This window comes from Heloderma suspectum, chromosome 2 (assembly GCF_057233095.1).
Source record: "Heloderma suspectum isolate Gila_16-S chromosome 2, 16-S_ref, whole genome shotgun sequence".
In the NCBI taxonomy this organism is placed as follows: domain Eukaryota; kingdom Metazoa; phylum Chordata; class Lepidosauria; order Squamata; family Helodermatidae; genus Heloderma; species Heloderma suspectum.
Window position 1 is genome coordinate 237,575,927 of NC_139459.1, and position 23,352 is coordinate 237,599,278.

The following is a 23,352-nucleotide window of genomic DNA, read 5'->3' on the forward strand; positions in this document are numbered from 1 at the left end:
ATCCCCTCTCTCTGGAACTGGTCCTGACGTTCGACGCGTGCAGGGATGCCACAGTTAGCCCCACTTCCGCCAGCGTTTCTCAAGGCAGCCCATAGAGCTAGAAAGAAGAGCTGTGTGCTTTTGTGACTATCACTCCCGCGTCCTGCAAGTCCATCCGAACGAAGGAAAAGCAGCCATCTTCAGGGGTTTCCTAAAAGTGTCTGACATAGCTGCCTAATCAGTGGTTTTTAAGCTACTCGTTGTTAACGTGAAATACAACTGTATGGGCTTATGAAATGTGTTTGCTACTTAGGGTATACAATTTGTACCCCCGTACTGCAATGCAACACGTTACCTGGAACATGACCAGCAAAGTGAATTTGCTGACTTCAGTTAAGAGGGGGCGTGCGTACAAAAACAGACCATTAAAAGAAAAATCCACACTGAACTGCCGTCGTTCATAGAATATAGAATATATCATGCCATGCATGAGGAATGGGGTTTCTTCCAGGAGCAACACAACACAGCGACGGTGCAATCCTACACATACATACAAGTAAGTAGCCGTGTGTAGGACTGCGCTGCTATTCCTACACGCTATTTCACTAACTGCAGTGTACACCTGGCAAAATGTATTGGTTGTTTGCTTTTTTAAAGTGTGGGGATCGTCTTAAAAAGCCATAGCTACCTTTCACACTGGGCAAAATACCCATTCTTTAGCTCATGCCCTCAAGATGGTATATAGCGTTTAGCATGGTCTAAAACGTCTTGCGTTTACGCTGTGAATTAACTGCGCATGGCCTTTGGAGTGTGGCCGTCTTCCGCCTACCCATCCGCTCTGATTTGTCCGGCTCTCGTACCCAAAGGTGAACTTTTGATTGGTAGAATTGGCCCATAGCGCAGCCCTCTGATTGGCTGATGTCGACGTGCATTAAAGAGGGCGGTGTCTTGTGGATTTTTGAATGTGTTCTGTTCATTCAGAGGGCGGCCGTGCTGGACGACGGGCCATGTCTTTCCCGAAGGCTCCGCTCAAGCGGTTCAATGAGGCACCAAGTAAGTCGGGAAGGAGTGCTTGGCTCCACCTCTGCACGTGCCCTCTCCAAATTCCTCTAAGCTGGGGGTTGAGCTACTTGTAGCCCTCCAGATATTTTGGCCTACAACTCCCATCAACCCTCGCCTTTGGCTATGCTGGCTAAGGCTGATGGGAGTTGTAGGCCAATAATCTGGACAGGCCACAAGTTGCCCAACCCGGCTAAGCTAAGGGTCCCCTGAGTGTAGCATCCGTCTGGTTAATGGGGAAACGGTATGAGAAGCTGGTGTCCCTTGACCCCTGGGTCACTTAAGTGATTGTTCTTTTGTTCAAGTCGAACATGTCTAAGAAACATGTCTGTCTTTTAGGGCGCAATCCTATGCATGTTTAGACAGAAAAAAGGCCTACAACGCCCTGTATTCCTCAGCTGAGGAATGCTGTGAGTTGTAGGCCTTTTTTCTGTCTTAAACATGCATAGGATTGCACCTTTAGGCTCTTAGCCAAGGGATTTATCACAGTTGCTTTGCTGGAGTGGAACAAATGTCCATTAAGGCCTGCAAAAAGGGCTTCTCTGTGCTTGTTGCTTCAGAATTAGACCATTTTGGCTCCCCACAAGGAGTGTCCCCTTAATAGGATAAGCAGTGGTGTCAGGGTAACATGGTGTGGCCATGGGTGTGTTCTTGGGAAGGGCAGTAGCTTGATAGAGCACACACTTTGCATTAGAAGGTCCCAGGTTCAATCCTTGCCATCTCCCATTAAAAGAATCAGGTGGCAAGTGATATGAAAGTTCTCTGCCTTAAACACTGGAGAGTCACTTCAACTCTGAATGGACAATACTGGGCTACCTGAACAAATGATCTCACCTGATATAAAGCCTCTTCCTGTTTCTTTTCAAAGATGACAAAGATGAGTCCTGTCCAATAGATGTGATGGCATTTGCACAACCACATTCCAGATAGCTTCACCATTGCTAGTCAAAATAACTTGTATTCCCATGGAAAACTATATTGCTTCTAAATCCTGGGGGAAGGTGTTATTCCTGAACAAAAAAGTGCTCCAGCATGGCTCGTCTTATGTTCTTATGCTACCTTGAAAGAAGACATTTGGATTGTGATCATGAACTCACTGTACCGTGAAGTAATTGCTTGGAAGGCCATAGCTCAGTAATACATCACACATGTTGCATGTAGAAGATCCCAGGTTCAGCCCCTAGCATCCCTAGGATCTCCAGTAGCAAGGCTAAGGAAGACATTTGCTAGAAACATTGAAGAGGTACTGCCAACCAGCGGAAACATCAGTGGGTTAGATGGACCCATAGTTTGACTCTGTTTAACGCAGCTTTGTATGTTCAAGACCCTTAATACCTAAACTCTATTAGTCACTGGTGCGTGCTTTCTTGCGGACCTGTTCAGTTGTGTCGCTTCACAGTGTTGTTGGATTCCTGTCAGTTTTCTGTGAGTGTACCTGTCGGCGTGGGTTGCCGTGAGGCAGTACTATTGATAACTACATACAGTCTTGATAGCTGTAACATCCAGGAGATGCATCTCCAAATGGGAGCTAAGATTGCTGAGAAGCCCGGGTACTATTTGGAGGGGATGACTCATCTGGATTCCTTCCCTAGCCGGAGGGGAAAGGTGTCTGGGTGTAAAAAGAACAACAGACTGCAGTTGGGAGACTTGTAGGGAAAAGAGGCACAGAGAGCTGAGTATGCATGGAGGCTCCCTGAATGATGTAGAAACTTTATTTTCCATAAATTATTTAAATAAATGAAAAGCAGTCAATGGTCTGCACCAACTTCAGTTTCTGAATATTCTTCAAAGTCAAGTCTTGTAACTGTCAAGCTTTCAACAATCTTTCTGCACAAGCTCACTTCTTTCAGGTCGTTCATTCTAAACCTTTGGTGCTCTATTCTGTACCTCCTCCCGTATATTTCTATCCTTCAAAAATGGTGCTTAAACTACTTGCTGACCAAATAAGAGTAAAAAAAACCAATTTCACTTACCTTGTTCACCATCTATTAATGATGGATAATGGGACTCTTAAGTTACCTTTTATTTAAATCTCACACATAGGATTCCTTTCTCGCTTTAGACTAGTCTAGCCATTATTAACTAAGACGTTGATTGACAAGACTGAGAAGAATGTCACTCTTCAGCAGGGGTGCTTGGCAGTCTGCCCAAAACTCCCTGTATTCATTTGTCCTCTGCATAGTTATGTGGCACACCTTTTGCTATTGCTTTTGTTGTTGTTGTTTAGCTCTGATTGGTGTTTGCATCTTTTTCTATAATCGGGATACACACATACACAAAATATATATTACACTAACTAGTTCTTGCATCTGATGAAGCAGGCTCTGTTCTACAAAAGCTTATGCCACAAAATGCCTTCACTTGCTCTCCATACTTTATTGAGCTGTATTTTGGAGCCAAGATGAACTTGAGCAAACCAGTTTCCTGTGTAATTTGGCATACCCTCAGTTTACCTCACCCCCCTTCATGCAAGTCACATTTTACTACTGTCCAGTCTCTAAGCAGTCCTTAAAGCACCAGGACATTGCTGAAATGTCTTCAGAACACTGTAAGGTGTTTCAGAGACTTACTTCTTATCTGCTAGTATTCTTTCCAAATGGACCTTTCTGAATCATTAAAAATTGGAATTTCACTCTTTTTTCTTTTAGTTAGTACTGGCTAGATAAGTGCCCTGCAGTATCCTTTGAATTGGGTTCTTTCTACCTTCCCATGCCAAGATACACAGTCAGGGCCAGAAATATTGGAACAAGGAAAACTGTTTTGGCAGTTGGCTTCTGTACACCACCACACTGAAGTTGAAAGGAAACACACCCAGATGGAAGCGAAGTCAGGACTTTCAGCTGTAACTCAAGGGGTTTGACAAAAGTGGGGCACTAACATTCAGGAAGTGCAGCCAGTGGCATACACACACACCCATCGTTGGTGGCTCATAAGTAATGGAATGAATGGCTGACAAGCAGCTGCATGGCCAGGTGTGGCCTGTTTCCTGGGCACCCCATGACCAACCAGGCAGATAAAAGGCCTGGAGGTGGTTCTGAGTGTTACATTTGCATTTGGTAGCTGTTCCCTGGAACTCCCAACATGAGGTCCACAGAGGTGTCCATGAGAGTAAAGGAGGCCATCATTAGGCTGAGGAAACAACATAAACCCATCAGAGAGATAGCAAAAACAGTGGGAGTGGCCAACACAACAGTTTGGAACATCCTGAAAAAGAAGGAATTAACTGGCAAGCTCAGCAGCAGCAAAAGGCCTGGAAGACCACGGAAGACAACTAAAGTGGATGACCGCAGAATTCTGCTCATAGTGAAGAGGAACCCTTTCACAACATCTAGCCAGGTCAAGAACGCTCTTGCGGAGGTAGGCATGTCATTGTCAAGACCTACAGTCAAGTGACTGCTTTATGAATGTAAATACAGAGGCTTCACAACAAGGTACAAACCACTGGTAACACTCAAGAACAGACAGGCCAGATTAGCCTTTGCCAGCAAACACCTAAAAAAGCCTGCCCAGTTCTGGAATAAGATTCTTTGGACTGATGAAACCAAGATGAACTTGTACCAGAATGATGGGAAGAGAAAAGTATGGAGAAGGAAAGGAACAGCTCATGATCCAAAGCATACCACATCATCTGTCAAACATGGTGGAGGCAGTGTTATGGCATGGGCATGTATGGCTGCCAATGGAACCGGGTCACTGGTGTTTATTGATGACCTGACTGCTGATCAAAGCAGCAGGATGAATTCTGAAGTGTATAGGGCTATACTTTCTGCTCAGATTCAGCCGAATGCTGCCAAACTGATAGGATGATGCTTCATATTGCAGATGGATAATGACCCAAAACATACAGCAAAAGTTACCCAAGAGTTTCTCCAGGCAAAGAAGTGGGATGTTCTTCAATGGCCAAGTCAGTCACCTGATCTCCACCCAATAGAGCATGCTTCTCACTTACTGAAGACAAGACTGAAGGCAGAAAGACCCACAAACAAGCAGCAGCTGAAGGCAGCTGCAGTAAAGGCCTGGCAAAGCATCTCGAGGGGGGAAACTCAGCATTTGTTCATGCCCATGGGTTCCAGACTTCAGGCAGTCATTGACTGCAAAGGATTTTCATCCAGGTATTAAAGGCGATCCTTAAGTTTGAAATGATGTTGGTTTGTTCCATTACTTATGAGCCACCAACGATGGGTGTGTGTGTATGCCAGTGGCTGTCCTTCCTGAATGGTTAATGCCCCACTTTTGTCAACCCCCTTGAATTACAGCTGAAAGTCCTGACTTCCCTCCCATCTGGGTGTGTTTCCTTTCAACTTCAGTGTGGTGGTGTACAGAGGCCAACTGCCAAAACAGTTATCCTTGTTTCGATATTTTTGGCCCTGACTGTAGCTATTTCAGCAGTACTTCTGAGAATCTCTGAATTCTTTTGCTCAATGGGACCATGAAATCCAAAATAAAAGAACCAGCACAAAACGTAAAAACTGTACACAATATAAGGGTTTCTTAAGCTTTTGCTGTAATAGTTATCTTTTTAAAAATGGATTTTTTTAAAAAAAAATTCTTGTAATTAGGGCTCTGACTTTAATTAATGTTCACCCCCACCCACCCCTTCTAGCTTGTGCCCCACCGCCAGGCTCTTATGATATCCAATCTTCAGATCCCTCAAAAGGACCTGTGTCTTTTGACAAGTCCCAACGGTTCAGAATGCAGACAGGTAAGTAATCAAATCATGAATGGCTGTTGCGTGGAAAAGCTGAATTGGCAACTTCTTGCCTGCAGTGTTGCATCCCTCATGTTAACACACTTCCAATCTGTGCTTCATCTTCATGCATGGAGACCTTCTGTTCTCGGCTTTCATTGTGTTCTTGACCACACGCAATGTTTGGATGTAAATATATACAACATATTCATCATGACAGCTCTTTCTGAGTTGGGCTACAATCCTATGCACACTTAATCTGAGAGCAAGCCCTGTTGAACACAGTGGGCTTTATTTCCAAGCAAACACATAGGATTGAGCAAACAAAACAGCTGCTGTTAATAGCAAACCCTCAACATCTGTTTTGTTCTGTTTGAACTGGCTGAAACACACTGTGACTTCTAGGGCTTACACTTTAGCTCCCAATTTAACTGCTTATCTATGCACAAATTGGATTTTAATCATGTGTAAACACAAAACAAAACAACCTCATCTGTTTGAACCGTCTAACTCTAAATTTCTACTAAAACTTCGATTATATTGCAACCACAAATCAATGAATCCTGAATTACTAAACTCAGTCTATCAAAACATTTTTTTGTGGTGTGTGCATGTCCTAAGTTAAATGTTTTATTGCATCAACCAAAAGTCATTACAACTCTAGTTGTAGAAGGTTACATATAGACATAATGCATTTAAAAGGACAAGAACTATATACAGTGCTGGCTTTTTTGCTTGGGAGATCAGTCTCCCTCGTCATCTTAGTTCTACATTTCTCATTAGATTTAGTGAAAAACTATCTTACATATGCTGTTTCTGGTGCTGTGAAAAGGGCAACTAAAATGATCAAGGGGCTGGAGCATCTCCCCTATGAGAAAAGGCTACAACAGCTGGGATTGTTTAGCTTGGAAAAAGAAAGGTAAGGGGAGACATGGCAGAGGTGTACAAAATTATGCATAGCATGGAGAATGGATAGGGAGACATTTTTCTCCCTCTCTCAAAATACTACAACCTGGGGTCATCCCATGAAGCTGATTGGTGGGAGATTCAGAACAGATAAAAGGAAGGACTTCTTCCCACAGTGCATAGTTAAACTGTGGAATTTGCTACCACAGGATGTAGTGATGGCCACCAATTTGGATGGCTTTAAAAGGGGATTGGACACATTCCTGGAGGAAAAGACTATCAGTGGCTACTAGTCTTGATGGCTATGTGCTACCTCCAGTACCAGAAGCAGTGAGCCTATATATACCAGTTGCTGGGCAACATGGGTGGGAGGATGCTATTGTGCTTGTTCCTGCTTGTGGGTTCCTGGTCGACAGCTGGTTGGCCACTGTGTGAAAAGAATGCTGGACTAGATGGACCCTTGGTCTGATCCAGCAGGGCTCTCCTTATGTTCTTATGTCTGTCTCAGACAAGATAACACACTTCTGGGCTTCTGTAAAGTCTGCTAATCTAGCTGTAATATAAACACATTCTGTATTTAACACGTTATATGCCAAAAGACAGATAATGTACCAGGTTATTTACTTCTTTTTGTCCACAAACATGTAGGTGTTTACTTCACAAAATGTGCCTGTATTTCATGTCTACGGATGCTGAGTGAATAATTTGGAAATGCAATCTGGTGGAAATATTTTCTTCACGACTGACAACTAAATCTCTTACTTTCTTTCCTATATAGGGGATGTAGGAGCTCAGCAGAATCCAAGCAGTATGAAGCCACCTTGCCCAGCAACTGGAAGAAAGCTCCAATATCTTGGATCAAGAGTAGGGTTCATATTATATTACTGTCTCTTACTGACATTTTTCTTTGATTTCATTTTAAAATATAGTTCTGTTTTGTGACTATCAAACTGGTAAAAAGACAGATAATTTATGTCTAAAGAAGAATTTGTAATACCCTGGGCAATACTAAGTAGTGTCTAAATTTACCATCTGCTACTAGATAAACCTGGGAAGACAAAATCTTGCACAGTAATACATGACTAACAGTGCAGTCCTAGGCATGTCTACTCAGAAGTCAATCTCATTGAGTTCAATAGGATGTACTTCCAGGAAAGTGGATCTAGGGTTGCAGTCTTAGGGTACAATCCTATGCATTTGGCTGGGGCGTGCTGGGAGTTGTAGGACTTGTTTTTGTCTAAACATGCATAGGATTGCACCCTTTAGTGGTGGTAATGGGGTGAGAAAAGAATTCCCAGCCCCCCCATATTTACTATGAATGGGGTGAATGGCCTACTTAAATCTTGCAGAATTATTCCTCAATGGATTCTTGCCAAACCTGACATTGAGGTGAGAGTTAGATCCCCATGAACATAAATTTGGAAAACTATTTTCCAGCTGTGTGTTTGTCAGGTTCCTGCCAGAAAAGCTGAATTTATTATTTTAAAATGTGCCTAAAACAAACGTTGGTTTGTAGCTTTTGGTAATCTTATGAAGCAAACTTCAAATATCTCAATTTTGTTCCTATACCTCTTGAATTTGAAGCCAAACAGTTTGGGAATGAAGTCTGAAAAAGATTTGACTGTCATGAAAGGCTTGAGAAAACAAAAGGAGTTGGAAAAAGAGGTAAGAGCATCACCATCTTTTTAAGTGGCTTGTGACCTCTGAAATTTAATTATTAGAATAACTCCACAAAATGGTCCTCTACTTTTTGCTTTTTGTCAGTTCTAAAATCCTTTTCTAAACTCAGATGTAAAGCCAATATTTGACTGTTCATTAGATATTTGATACAAGACACTGCTAGAGTTAAGAAGAAGTCACTGGCTATTTTGTATTATGAACCCTTTTAGCATTAGTGCAACAGTTGTCAGGGTGCTCTAGTTCAGTATTCCCCTCCATGTGTTTTGGACCACAACTCCCATCAGCCCTAGCCAGCATGGCTAATGGTCAGGAATACTGGGAGTTGTAGTCCAAAACATCTAGAGGGCACCAGGTTGAGTAAGGGAGCACTAGGTTGGGAAAGGCTGCACTAGTGACTCATTGTTTGGGTGGTTGTTTTTGTTTGATTTTTGTAAACCACTTTGAAATCGTTGATGATAACAGGTGGTATATAAATGCTAATAATAAATGATTACTCTGTTCAGCTTGTAACAACAGAGGTGGACAGTTAATTCAACTGTTTTGTTTACAGTGGGATCATGATGCTATGCATACTTGGGATATAATGGAATTATTAGGGGGACTTGCCTTCTCTATTTTCAGTTAATAATTTCATGCACATTTTTGTAGATCCGGGTGCTAATTGGAGAACGAGGCCAGCAGGATAAAAGGCTGCAAGGTCTAGAGGAAGATCTGGCTAAGTCTGAATCAAAACTGTGTGCTATCATTAGGGAGAAAACTTCTCTCTTGGCAAATGTTGCTACTCTGGAAAAGCAGCTTCTGGAGTTGAGCAGGACCAATGAATTGCTCAAAACAAAGGTACATGTAGTTAAGGCTGTTTGTACTTTCTGTGGCACTTAGCCCTCTTTCAAGGCAACATGACGGCTTGTCTTCCATTCTGGCAGCAAAGCTTTGTGCCTGAAGGGTTATAGTGCTAGTAGATCAAGGCACAACTCTGCACAGATAAGAAAATCCTTTTAAGAAGCCTGATTACATCTTTTTTACTTCATACATAAGAGTGGAATATATCCCTTCTCTAACTTTCTTGGTGAAACTACTATACATTGAGTGAAAGGTTATGATGATGTCTTTATTCTGTCCAAGTAAACATTTAAGATCTAGGGTGTATGTGGCTTAGCTGTCTACTTACCTTGACTTCCTACAATGACAAACAGTGCATGCTTCCATTTAACACTGAGTTTAAAAGGTACAAATTTTGTGCACGATTTCATGTACCATCTTGTAAGTCACTCCACTTTAAGCATTCATGTCAGAGAGACAGATATGCACAGAAGCTGTTATACATTATGAGCACTTTTAAGCCCCATTGATTTCCACTGAAGAGAGTTAAGCACATGCTTAAGGATACAATCCTATGCACATGCTTAAGGATACAATCCTATACACATTACTTGGGAGTAAGTCTCACTGAACGCTGTGGGACTTAACCTCTAAGTAGATATGCATAGAATTATGCTGTAACTCTCCTGCTGAAACCAAGAGGTTGTCTTTGGCTAGCTTGTCCTTCATTGTGTGCTTCCTAGGTGGCTTCTGAAGATAACTTGGGCAGATACAAATTTGAAATAAAACTCGTCACTTCTATCTCCCCTCCCTCCCTTTCAATAAGTATTTCGAAGATGGCACACAGAAAATGAGCAGTCTATATGCAGAGTTAATGAAGCTCAGGAATCAGATGAATGCGAAGAAGGTGAGTTAGACTACAAATATTGTGATATCAGTAGGGCTCTGCCGCACTATTACAAGCATACATTTCCAACGTGGGAGATGATGTGAGTTGACATGCTAGAACCATAGTTTTTTCCTTATGAATCCCTCAGTAAGGCAGGGTTTTTAACTGCTGAGGTAGAAATTTAACTGATCATGCATGAGTTCATGCTATTCAGTTATATTCTTTCATTGCTAGACTTCTACCTGGCCAAACAAAGTTTGCATAAGGACAGACCCACTGGTCAAGTTTCATATTTTGATATAAATTTAGAATATGAATATACACCAGCCTGAAATCCAGTCAGGTTGAGGGGTAGTATCGAAATGTTTTAAATATGTGCTCATCTCTTGTGTAATGCCTGTCTGGGGTTTTTAGGTTGCCCTTGTCAAGCAGGAAAGCATGGACGTTAAACTGAACACAGTCCAAAGAACCTTGGATCATTCAAAGGAAAAAGCACAGCTGGAAGAACAACTGTAAGCCAATGCATGAATCGTTCAAATGTGAAGCCTCCTTATTAACATTACTGTAATATTTTTGGGTAACAGCTTGTAAATACAACATCTTGGAAAGTAAGAGGGTGGGTAGCCATTTTGCTATGTGGCAAACTGCCTGTACTTCCTGGAACAGCCATTTGTTACCTTCCTAAGCACCTTCTTAAAATGGAGGGATTATTTGGCACAATGAATGCTTCAGGCTTGATTTGTGTATGAGAACAGCAGTAACAAATACAATCAAACCATGATCTCATGGTTTTGTGACCACGTTGAGAACTTTAGCCAGCGGATCTCCTAGTTCAGGGGTATGCAATCTGATGCACTCCAGATGTTTTGGACTACAATCCCATTAGACCCAACCAGCATGGCCAATAGTCAGGGATTATGGGAGTTGTAGTCAAAAACATCTGGACAGTACCTGGTTGCTTACACCTGTGGTCAATCAAATAACATTCAAAATAATTAAGATATCTCTATATTTTTTCAGGTAGCCCAGCCAACTTCAGTTACTACCACTTCTTAGTTAGCAATATGTTCTAATAGAATCTCTCAGAACAACCTATTTCTCAAAATAATATTTCAGCTATCTCCATGTTTTTTGACTAGCGTGTATTAGGTGGACATCTTAAATGACAAGACGAGGAACACATTCCTTACTGAAGAATCCTTAACTGAGATTAGAAGCTGGATAGTATTTGCGTTTATTATAACTTGGTAAAAGTTTCATTTTGAGTCTTGCAGGGTATCCTCCCAATTCACTAAAATGGGTTTCTGTTCAAAGTTAACAAGATTCGGTATGTTCAAATATTTAGCTCAATTGCGGGGAGAAGAGGGAACATGGTCCATGTACTTGGTGTCCATTTTTCCTGCAGCTCCTCAGCTCTTTAAGGTGAGCCAAAGCCACTGCTAAGAAGAGAGCTGGAAAGTGATGGCTGCTTTTGACATCACTGTGTACTGATCAGCAGGCTAGTGGGAAGCAGTATGGTGTGATAACACTTGGGTCTTAACACAGTGACTGAGGATGGAGCCTACTGGCTCTCAATTGAATGTAATGTGCCAGATGTCTGCCTCAGTGAGTTAGCCTATATTGCTTGCTGTGGCAATAACAAGAGCAGCGTCAGGCTGTTGAACTTCGATTAGTGTCTGGGCTTTATTCTTTGCTATGGTTTTGTATAATCAGATTGTGTGTGTGTGTGTGTGTGTGTAATAGAATAATGCCGTGATTGACAGAAATATTGATTATGCATCTATGAATCCATCAGTGAAAACTTAGTTGAAAATGTGACCATGTGGGCCACAGCTTTGAGACAGATAAATATCCTTATTCATTAAAAAAAAAATACTAGTCATGTTGCCAAGTGTATATATTGGAATATTTACCAATTTTGTAACAAGTTACTGGACTTACAGAATTTTAACAAGATGTATTTGTATGTCATAAGTATTTTTTTTTAAAGATACCCATATTCATTAACTCCTAGTAATAAACATTTAAGATAAGTGGCATTGATTAGATTGGCATGCATAAGATAGAAAAATGGGATTTTGAGGGGACAATCGGACAAACAGGAACATTTGCTTGTGTTCCTGCATCTTGGATAAACAGAAAATGCTAAGCAAGTTGGAAGCTTCTGGGACAGGTGGGGGAGGTACACCTTAAGATACGAGGCCTGTAGCTATTCAAGCTTTTTAACACTACCCTAAGGCAAACTGATATGTGCTAAGGCTTGTGAAAAACAAAGTGGTTTTCCTTGTGTGCTAGGGAAGAAGCTTTATGTCCCTGCTCAATAGTATTCATGCAAGATTCATTTCTTAAATTTAAATTAAATTTCTTAAACACCTGATTGTGTGCTCTTTCTGGTTGAATACTTATTACATATTGCAAGTCACTAGATAGCTGAATCAAACCTTCCTGCTTTCCAGGTTAGTTTCTGAAGACTAACGCTGTGCTTTTCTAAACTTTATTTTAGAGCAGGAACCGAGACACAGGCTGAAGAGAAATGTGACTCGGAAAAGCTCTTGGAATATATTGCAGAACTTGGGTAAGTCAAGTGTGCATAAAATCCTAAGGTAGCATTGAGACAAACCACTGTCTAGTAAAATGTTGAGGCTTAAGTGTACTTAAGTAACCGTATATATATATGCATAATTAACTGATAAAGAGTAAAGCTACAAGGCCCCAAAGCCATAATTTACGCAAGATACAGTTTTATATGTGACAGGTGCATTGCTAATTTCCCAGGGTGGGTGTCCCAGGCTTTCACTAAGGCAAGAGTGTATTTCTGCCTAAACTGCTATCCCTGGGACCTGGGGTAGGGTGTCCTCTGCCCCAGTTTTGATCTGGCATTTGTTACTGGCAGGAGGAGGGGTGTAAGCCATAATGTCCATGTTAGCTAACTGGTCAATCATAAGCTTGTTTTGATGGTACAGTTGAGAAAAGGACAGAGCAGAAACTACCAACAGTCAGCTACTTTAGCCAAAGATGAGATGCTTCCATCATATATAAGGTGGAAACTGACTAATTGGAGTGGGGTGGAAGCTGCTCATAGCAATCCTACTCCAGGTTGCTAATATCCCTGTATCTTTGGTTAACCTACTAGCTCATGTTTCTTTGAGAAGTCATTTAGAAGACACTGGAGTGTTAAACTTGGATATTTGCTAGCCATTTCCTCCTAAACGAATAGCTTGTGCTCGAAGTTAATCAGCAACAGGTTTTTTAAAAACCACAAAACCACCTAGACATCCTAGAAGCAACAACAAAAGCAAAACGGACTTAATGGTAACTTTTTGGTGAAGCTACATATTTCAGCTCCTGCATTGTTTGAAGCATTTTGGCTTCTGCATGAATTTAGGCTGTTAATTAGTATTATATCCTAACTGAAGATCTAATGAAGACTCTTGCCTTCCAAATAGCTTACCAAATATAATCTTATTCTCCAGCTAGGACCAAAAAGGCTAGGACTGTTTTACAGGGAATCTACTGTGATCTGCTCGGCGGTTATGGCCACAGATGACTACTTCCAGGATATTGCTTAGAAAAGATGGTTGCAAGTAGAGATGTCAAGAATCAGGCCTACTACATAGATTTGCAATGCTAATGGAAGTTGATGAAATGTTCTTTGTTTGCCTAAACAAACCTATCATAAATTACAGTGGCAAAGCTGGTATCTGTTTCTCCCCAACAGCAATATTGCAGAACAAGTTGAAGATAAATACAAGCAGGATATAGCCCAATTAGAGGAAAAAATAGAAGCCAAGAATAAAGACATTGACACATTGCAAAGTACTCTTCAGCTGAAAGAATCAGTGCTGTCAACACAAATTGAAGAGCTGCATGAGAAGTGCAAGATGTTTGAACAGCAAAAAGGTGGCTGAAAGTATTGTGTGCTTTGGCCCAACATGCCTCTGTTTCAAAGTAGATTTCACTTGGTTTCACTTCCTTTGGTTAATCTTTAAAATGTAGCTGATCTCAGCTGAGGTGCATTTCCTTCTGTCTCCTGTGACAAATAAAGTACTGCCTGCCTGCATACATCAAAGTTCATGTCTGCCAAATAAAACTTCCCTCATCACCAGATGAAGAAAAATGCTATGCTGACGTATTGATACTTTTTTGTGTTGTTTTTTAAATTATTATACTGGGCTTTTTAAAATTGCTGCTTTTTTATGACGTCCAGATTCTTGGAGTTGAAAATGATCTAATGTTCTGCAACCTTCCTGGGAGGGGGGGGGGGGACATTAAAACACACACACAAGGAGCAGTTGGTTTTTTAAATTGTTATTTTGGGGAACATGTGAAGCTTGAAAGCCGAGTAGTTTAAGGTGATGTTTCTAATATATATTCCATGCAGGCTAGTATGAGATGTCCTTATTGTGAAACAACTTGTGGGTGGAAGTACTAGCAGTCAGTCTTGTTAAATGTGACCTCTTGTTTTGGAGGCAGAAACAATCCAGGAATCTAGAAAGATTGATATGAATAACTCAGAGCAGAATGTTTGAATTTAAAGTACTATGTATGTTAGCAGTACTTGTGTAATGAGCAAACTTTCTTTTAGATAAATGTTTAACTGAATATGGAGAAAAGGAGCAAAGTCTGAATGCTGAGATAGAACGCCTGAAAGAAAAACTGGATCTAGAAGAACAGGGACACCAAAAGCAGAAAGAAGTCTGTAAGGTGAATAAAGCAAAGTAGGCATCTAGCAGATAACAGTTATAGCTATTCACAACTTGTGACCAAGAATAAAAGGTGAGGAAGCATGCTATAGGTCTTGGTCACATTCCCTTCAAGTTTCCTCATCTGTTTCACTCTTGACAACAATTGGAGCATGATGGAAATGATTTTGGGTTGGTCACAAGTCTCTGGTCACTGAACCAGCCACCTCAATTTTCTTTGGTAACTTGGGTCATGTTACATCTGACTAAAGCTGCAATCCTATGCAGTTACCTGAGAGTAAGCCCCACTGAAAACAGTGGAGCTTACTTCTGAGGAGACATGTATAGTATCTTAATGTAAGTATTAAATATGTGAATGAACATAAGGTAGACTGCTATCTTGAAACATCATCAAAATAGCGTCAAATTCCATCCCTGTCTAGAACCTTCTAAGTCTGAAAGTGACTGGATGCAGCTTTGAACAGAGAAGCAGTGTGAGACAGCCCATATTACAGCCCGTGGCTTGCAGTAGGAGTTGCAGGGTGGGTGAATAGTCACCACAGCTGTGGTGCGTGCTGGGTTTGGAAAACATGGCTACCTGCAGCACGGGTAATTAGAATAATCCCAGTTGTGTGACCGGCACATTTGGGGGTGGAGAAAACAACCAATGCTGCATTGTTTTCCCCACTGATCATCTGACCACCCCAATATGTTCTTCAGGAATGAAAGATAACCTGGCAGATTATTATGGCTAATTGCATTATTTATTTATTTATTTATTGCTAATTGCAACTTTTTGCTGATTCCACTTCAGGAGGTCTCTGCTACTATGCATCAGAAGCTGTTTGAATTCCAAGAAGAGGTGATTAAAGAGAGACGAATTCTGGACAGAGAATTGAAAGAAACCATGGATGAGTTGGATAGGCTGCACACTAAAGAAGCCAAAATTGACAAGCTGCTGAAGAACTTGGAACAAGAAAGTGAATCCCAAGCTGAGGAGCTAGCACAGCTGGAAGGAAAACTGAAAGGGTTGGTGCACAACCTAAACATATAGTTGTGTCCACCAGCAGCGGGTTTGTCCTGTAGCGCCCCCACCCCATGCCTCCAAATCTGCTTCCGATCTGGAGCACATTTGGAGGGGATAAGAGGGTTGCAGTGGGGAGGAGAAGGGGAATTCGTGTTGCACAACTGGAAGCCCACTCATGCAACGTTGGTTGGAACCCCTAGTCCTCACCAATGGAAGATGATGTGAGCTGAACTTACGTCTGAACTTATGTTTCAAATTGCAGGTAAAGGAGCACATGATGGAACACTCTCCATTTTTAAAAAAGTTGGGGATAAAGCTAAGCCAGTATTCTCTCCCTGATGTCATTATGGGGTGGGTGTGTGTGTGTGTGTGTGTGTGTATAAAAACAAACTTAATGGAGAAGCATTCAATCATGTGAGCCTCACTTGCAGTCAAGCAGACCAAGCACAGCTTACCACTTCATCTGCTACTTGTGAGAAGCAAGCCTAATTCCGAGAATATTCTTTTGCATTAAGTACTGTATTGCAGTACTCTTCCACATTACCAATAAATAAACACTGGAGTGTTTATGAACATGTAGAGGATTACAAATTTGGGGGTGGGAAATATTGATTATGTAGAACATTAAACGAAAGCTGTATACAGGGCTGTTCTTATCAATACTGGATGTATGCCATGGAAGTCAGTGCTATGCAGGTTAATGGCTATAGTTGTACTAGATAACAAAGTATTTATGGAATCTGATACACATCAAATATGTCTTTCAGTTCTGTAGGTAGTTTTGGGGGCCTCTTAACATTTTTATTACCTCACTTTAAATGTTTTTTTTTTCTATACAGGAAAAATGAAGAGTTAGAGAAAATGGCTGAATTACACAGTAGTACCATTGTGAAGATGCAAGAGGAGTATAGCAGTACCCTGTGTAAACTTGGAGAGACTGTTGCTGAGTTTGAAACGTATGTAAAGCTTTGAAGAGTAAATGGTTGACTCCATTTCTGTCCTTGTGTGAGTGCTCTACACCAAAATCTTTCCCCCTTTCATAGCTGACTGTTTCAAAAACTTCACATATGGATGATCTTTACCTGTAGAGCTTCATCAGGGCAGACTGCAGGCACATACATCTTGTGTTGATCTTTGGTTGCTTTGGGTAGAAAGGATTCGGTGTCTGAAGTTCGTTTTGGGTGAGTGGGGATTAGCTAATGACAGATGCATGGCCAGGGATGTAACCTTTCAGTCAAGCCTTCCCCGGGTTGGTGTCTTTCAGATGTGTTGGGCTACAGTGCCCATAATTCCCAGCCAACACTACCATTGGCCATGCTGGCTGGAAATTATGGAAGTTGCAACCCAGCACCAGCCTGGGGAACAGTGCTTCAGGTGATCTGCAGTCTCCCCTGGCCCCTGATAATTAATGCCATCCAGACTTCTTCACCTTCAAAGGGGAGGCAGTAGAAAGATCTGCAGGGGGCTCAAGAAGTGAGCTGATAATTCTATTGCTGTTTTTTCATGGGCAAATTTGCGATTCCATGGCATCTGCAGCCGTTTACGTTTCAGTGGCCCTTGTGAAAGGCACTGAAATCTCTGAAGCAGTTCTAACCGGACTCCCATAACTATATTAGTATGTATTGAATCCCATCTCTTCAGTGCTGTTATCCTGTCTTGTTTAAATCAGCCTTCTGTCTTGAGGATACCAATCCTTCCAAGGTGGTTTACAAGTAAAATTTAAATACATTAATAAAAATTGCAGAGAAACAATATCAAAAATGGAAGTCTTCAGGTTTGTCCCCCCAGGGCAGTTGGTGTTTCTTGGCCCTGGTGCTGTCTTTGCCTGCCTCTCTCTTATTGACCTGCTTCAGCGTTGCTTCTCCAGTGTTCGCGATACGACTACTGTGTGGCTCAACATGACTGAGCTGCTGCTATGCCATAAACTTCAACACACCTTCTGAACTTCTAGTGTTGAAGAAATGAGTGAGGTAGCTAAATAGATAGCTGCCCATGACACCAGCCTTCCTATTCCCCCTTTTATGTAGCGGGGGGGGATCAGAAAAGGGAAGGGATGGATCACTGATGAGCATGATGATAAGAGTTCTGCTTGAATTTGGTTGGAACAATGAGATGATGATGACACACTTGTAACCTCCTGGCTGAAGTCGAAATGGCACACTTGACTTGCCTAAGTGTGTGATAAAGCTTTTATTCACAGCCATGACTTGAATCCTGCTGCGCAGAGCTCTGGAGCAAAAGGTCCCTGTCCAGGAAGTAAGATGAAGCGAAGGAAGATGAGCAGGGTTTGACCGGGGGTGGGGACCATGTGGAATTTGAAAGTCCAATTCAGCTCCAACAGGAATGTAAATGCTCCAATCTTTCTTAGTTACAAAGCTGGTGCGGCGGAAGAAATTGCATGCCTCAGACAAGAGAAAACTACCCTCCAGGACAAATTACTTGAGATGAGCAAAACAGTCCAGCACATGACTGAGATGATGCAAGAAGTACAGCATGCTAAAGACAACGCAAAGGATGAATGTGCAAGGTATGGACTGTGTTGGGAAATGCCTCCTGGTAGACTTGATAATGAGAACTGTACATGGTGCTGCTTGGTTATATTCTCATGTATTTGCTCAGACATCTGACTGTGTCTTACAGCTAAATAGCGGTTTCAGCACTAAATCAGATTTAAGTTCTAGTGTTATCTATCTCCAAAGTTTAATTTGAAATTAGTTGGAATTCATTTAGACAGAATAATCTACTTGTTCAGCTGCAAACAACTGGATGAGCAGTCTTATCTCTTGATTCAATCAAAATAAGAATGCATACTGGGTGGTAATGATGTAAAATTGGTCTCCCTTCGTGTCATCTTGCAGTGTGTACATTGTGTATATCAGAGCTGATCCTATTGACTAGGGGATGGGGGGCAGGGAGGGTCAGTTCTTTCTTCAATATTTGATTCACATGGCACAAATACACATAGGGCACAAACCTATGCATGTTTACACAGAAAAGTCCTACAACTCCTAGCATCCTCCAGCCAGCAATGCTGGCTACTTTTGTTCTGGGCAGCTTGTCTAGTATGTGATGCACTATTTTTTCAGTCTTAAGACGTTGCCAACATCCACCTGCACTTTATATTAGAGAGTCTTTTCTCTCCCCCACCCCTTTAGGATGCTCCTGGATGCTGAGACAAAAGTAGCATTACAAGATGCAGAAATAAAAAGGATCAAGGATTTGAGTATTGTGCAAATTTCTACTCTACAAGCAAGACTAGAAGAGCAAAGTGAAGACTTAAACAAGCAAGTTGAAATGGAAAGGTGAGTGTCACTAGCCTTGCACTGGAGCATAAGAACAAAATATCTGAAAACAGACATGATCCATCAGAACAAAGAGATGTTCAGAAGATTAAATTGCATTCCTACCCCTTTTTCCCCTCTTAGGAAAACCATTACAGAAAAAGTAGAAGCAGATTACAGAGAGAGGATAGAAACCTGGCGTGTCCTATATGAAGACCTGCATAATAAAGTAAAACCGTTTCAGGTTAGTCTATGTTGAGCACTGATTTAGTAATAATCTAGAGTCTTAATGGCTTTAAATACCAAAATGAAGCTGGAATGTTGACTCTTCTCTCCAGGTACTCACACTACTTACGTTCTGAATGTATTTATGGGTAGCTCGTATATTAAATTGGTTATCCCTTAAGTTATCCCTTAAATTGGTTAAGAACAGAGTTGTTCCTCCTCTGAGGGAAGGGACTTTGATCTAGTGGGTATCAGTCTGTAAAATGAGGAGGGAGGCAATTTTTGATGATTCCCCCTCTTCACTTCCAGACTACATTGGAGGCGGTGCAGGGATGAGCAGGAAAAGCCTCCCTCCCCATTCCACTCATGGAAGCCTCTGTTGGATCAAAGAGCCTTCTGTCAGTGGTCATGTACTGGATGAAACTCAAAGCATCTGAAAAGCACTGATCACTATAGTTCAGCGCATGTTAAATGTTACATTTCAGCAACAACTTGATGCGTATGAGGCTGAGAAGAATGCCCTTCTGAATGAACATGGTATGGCCCAAGAAGAGCTAAACAAAATTAGTGATGCATATGCTAAGCTGCTGGGCCATCAGAATCAGAAGCAAAAAATCAAACATGTAATGAAACTGAAAGAAGAGAATACTCAACTGAAACAGGTTTGTTTTAATATATGAAGATTGTATCTTCTCTTCTAACAGCAAACTCAGGCAGCTGAGTGCCTGTCAGTTTGCAAGCAAAAATGGAGCCACCCAAAAATTGGGTCACAGTTTGAACATACTGGGGGAGGAGCACCCTTGGTAGACAGAAGTACATAATTTTGTGAAGTAATAGAAAATAGCATTTTTTATTTTTTTTTAAAGCCAAACCTGCCTGACTGGAATCTATGAGCGAATAGAATATTGATAGCAGTTGAGCCTGCAGAAAGAGGGTGCAAGGTGAAGGGTTTAAAGAAACCAGAAGTCAGGCAGAATGTATTGAATCTAACTCTCAAGTCCTACAACTGAGAGCAGTTTGAGATGTACAATGTGTTTTTTGTTTTTTTTTTTCAGTTGGAAAAACGGGTGGGGGCAGGGGGGGAAGGAAAATGGAGGTCAGAGAAAGAAAGAATTGACCTGCTCAAGTCCCTGATGGCTTAGTGTTTTGGAGGGGAGGCTTGCAGCCCTTTAATACTATATCTAAAGCCATGAACAGGATTGCTTCTCAGAGGGACTGGAGATTACCTGCAACTGACTTTTTACGCAAAATATGGCTCCTGATGGAAGCATTTCGCTGGAGGAGAGGGTATGCACTAAAACAGGGGTGGGTGACATGTGGCCCCGGAGCCCCTCAGTTCAGCCCCCAGCACCCCCTGAAATTTGGAGGAACACTTTTTTTTTCTTTTTTTTTAAACAAAGTGGTGTCCTGGAGCTGATATGGAGTGCCCAAAGCGTTGAAATTGCTTTGCTTTTAGTTTTGCCACTTCTGGCACTCCATAGTAGCTCTGGATGCCCCTTTTAATTATTATCATTATTCCCCCACACACACTTTTTGGTCTGGGGGTAAAAATGGCCCCTGAACCTCCAGAAGTTGCCCACCCCTACACTAAAATATAAATTCTTGTTTGGATAGCTTTCCCTGTTATTCCCCTTGTGTAAGAGTCTTAACTTATCTCTGAATGCATAAAGTTTTCTACTGGGCCTGCTGGATTGACTGAGCAGTTCACTTTCTTTTGTAAGTACAAGAGATAGGTTAGTGCCCTGAGGGACAGGCATGTTATTTGATTTGTCCAGGTGCTCTGATGCTTACCAAACTGAATGGTTGTTCTAGAACCAAACAAGAGATCTGGATTGTCATTTCTCAGTTTGCGTGGAGAATTCAAAGTTCTGTTATACTCAGTATGTGTAATTGTGTATTGGGAAGACAGGCACTTTATAGACACTAGAGAAAGATGAGGAATAACAAAATGAACCCAATTAGACTTGTTGAGTCCTTTAAAAAACTGAACACATGCTTCAGATGATACAATACAGATCTTTAGGTGCCTGACTGTATCGAAGTTGGCATGGCCTAATGGACTTTTAGCTGGTGCACTTGTCCATAACAATGACCAGGTAAGCTGAGGGAAACCAGGAGTTGTTATTTTGCATGGAAGGGAGAACTTCCATATTGTACTGCCTAATAAAGGGGGCTTGTGACCAGTAGGGGGTGGGGAGTGAGAGATGTTCATGGGGAGGGATCTCTTTCCAAAGATTTCATTATTTCGACTAATTCTCTACACTAAATATTTTTTTCTACATACATGATCCACAAATTAATTTTACGCTAATGTACTTCCTCTTTAGTCCTACTGGATTTAGAAGGACTAGTAGATGTTGAAGTACTGATAGTGTCATGTTTCACACTACTTGGGAGTTTATCATGCACTGAGATCTTCTTTTCTCTTAGGAGGTATCAAGGCTGCGCACTCAGCTAGCAAAGGAAAAACAAGTTCGGGGAGAGCTCCAGGAGCAAATGAATGAAATTCAGGGTGTCAAACGATTTGATCCTTCTAAAGCTTTTCAACACTCTACCAAGGAAAATGTTGCTCCCAAAACACCTTTTAAAGAAAGTGAGTGTCTGTAAATACATTCCACAAATTTGAGGGATTTTGGTTGGGCTTTTCAAATGATTTTAATTTATAATTTTTTAAAAAGCTGCTTTTTCAAGCAACTTTATCTTTTACTGTATAACAGGTAACAGAAACAAAAGCCAAGCTGCTCTCTACTGAACAGGAATAAATTCACATATTGAAGGGTCAAGGGCTCTACTTGCGAAGTAACTGACCTATCCTACTGAATTGTGTTCACATCTGTAGGTTCTTTAAATTCAGAGGAATGACGTAGCTGTGACTGGAAAGTTAATTTTAAATAGCAGTCTAAATAATAAAGTAAAACTTACAACTATTTTTAAATTGCCCTGTCTTTGTCTAGAGTGAAAGCGGCCACAGTGTTGACATACTTAATGTACCAGTTGGGCATAGTTAGAAATGTTGCAGGTGCCAGTGAAGCTAATTTTTGTAGATGTTAACTGATCTCAGAATTTAATACAGTGTTGATGTGCATCCTTGTTCACATGCTCTTTACCAGGTTTGGAAAAGTGTCCTATCTTGGTATACAAGGTCTCTAGGCAAATGCAAGAAATAAGGTGGTTCAATAGGAAAGCATAAGGGGAAACCTAAATGTTGGCTCTAGAAAGATAGACTTGGCGCCAAAGTAGAATAGAGAATCATGCTAGTAATGAGTGATAATGAAAGTCAGTTTGGACCCTGGGTTTATTCTAAGAGATGACCCAGACCAGAGAGGGTTATGCCCAAGGAGAAAGAATGATGACTACCCAAACTTCAAGGCACTTATAAGGTTTCACTCCAAGACTGCAGAGGACCTGATTGCTCAGAGGCTGGACCTAGGATGGGTTGAAACAAAGGGAACAAAAAAGTGGTTCCAGGTACTGAATGGAGGGTGTAGTGAGGTTTCTCCTCATAATGTTTTCATCCAGCTAGCTATTCAAGCTAGTGCAGCACAATATTCAAAACAAAAGCAGTGATCAAGGGTACTGTTGGGCAACCTGTTAAATAAGAAATACTCTGAGCATGTGCAGTTCTGCATTTTAAATTCAAATCACAGCACCATCATGACTACAGAAATAAAATGCAGTTTACTTCTGCTGCCCTGTTCCTAAACACATTTACTTGGGAATAAGCACTATTTTGTTATTGAAAAGGATAATATATATTTAAAGTAAAAATAATAAAATGATATAACAAGGTACATGCCTTCTCACCCAGATGCCCTCTAACTATAAAAATATATTTAAAAATAAGCAAGGATGCTGTGGTGAGCAGTGTCAGCCTTATGGGCCTCAGCATGCTGATAGTGGCCAGCTGCAGATATTGGGCCTTTTTGCCACTGCCCTTATCACCTGCTGCTCTCTTGGTGGTCATTTGGGGCCCTAGGCTTCAGCCGGAAGGTCTAATCCTAACTGCACCACTGTAGATACAAGTTTGTACTGTCACTGTGCTGCTCTTGGAAGAAACTCAATTCTGTATGTATGGCAAATTCTTGCTATGCTATATGAACGGCAGTAATTTAGGGTGT

At 41.3% G+C, this 23,352-nt stretch overlaps 1 protein-coding gene across 3 annotated transcripts; it reads left to right on the plus strand.

Moving 5' to 3' along the window:
- The first annotated feature begins 389 nt into the window (after positions 1-389).
- HMMR (hyaluronan mediated motility receptor) lies at positions 390-22,919 on the plus strand. 3 transcript variants are annotated; one of them, XM_084838612.1, is made up of 18 exons: positions 955-1,032; positions 5,642-5,740; positions 7,410-7,495; positions 8,216-8,296; positions 8,960-9,148; positions 9,957-10,037; positions 10,434-10,531; positions 12,523-12,594; positions 13,738-13,919; positions 14,605-14,723; positions 15,516-15,730; positions 16,568-16,684; positions 18,097-18,255; positions 18,884-19,030; positions 19,154-19,253; positions 19,720-19,896; positions 21,665-21,827; positions 21,952-22,919. In XM_084838612.1, the coding sequence occupies exons 1-18, from the start codon at positions 987-989 to the stop codon at positions 21,984-21,986; spliced, it is 2,166 nt and encodes a 721-aa protein (XP_084694738.1). In that variant the 5' UTR covers positions 955-986; the 3' UTR covers positions 21,987-22,919. The 3 variants fall into 3 exon arrangements, with proteins under 3 accessions (XP_084694740.1, XP_084694738.1, XP_084694739.1); XM_084838614.1 differs by lacking the exons at positions 955-1,032; positions 5,642-5,740 and adding an exon at positions 390-535; XM_084838613.1 differs by lacking the exon at positions 5,642-5,740.
- The last annotated feature ends 433 nt before the right edge of the window (positions 22,920-23,352 follow it).

Coding starts and splice junctions, on each gene's coding strand:
- HMMR (XM_084838612.1), top strand. CDS start 987: ATGTCTTTCCCGAAGGCTCCGCTCAAGCGGTTCAATGAGGCACCAA. Junction 5,741..7,409: donor ACGGTTCAGAATGCAGACAG/GTAAGTAATCAA, acceptor TTTCCTATATAG/GGGATGTAGGAGCTCAGCAG. Junction 21,828..21,951: donor CAAAACACCTTTTAAAGAAA/GTGAGTGTCTGT, acceptor ACTGTATAACAG/GTAACAGAAACAAAAGCCAA.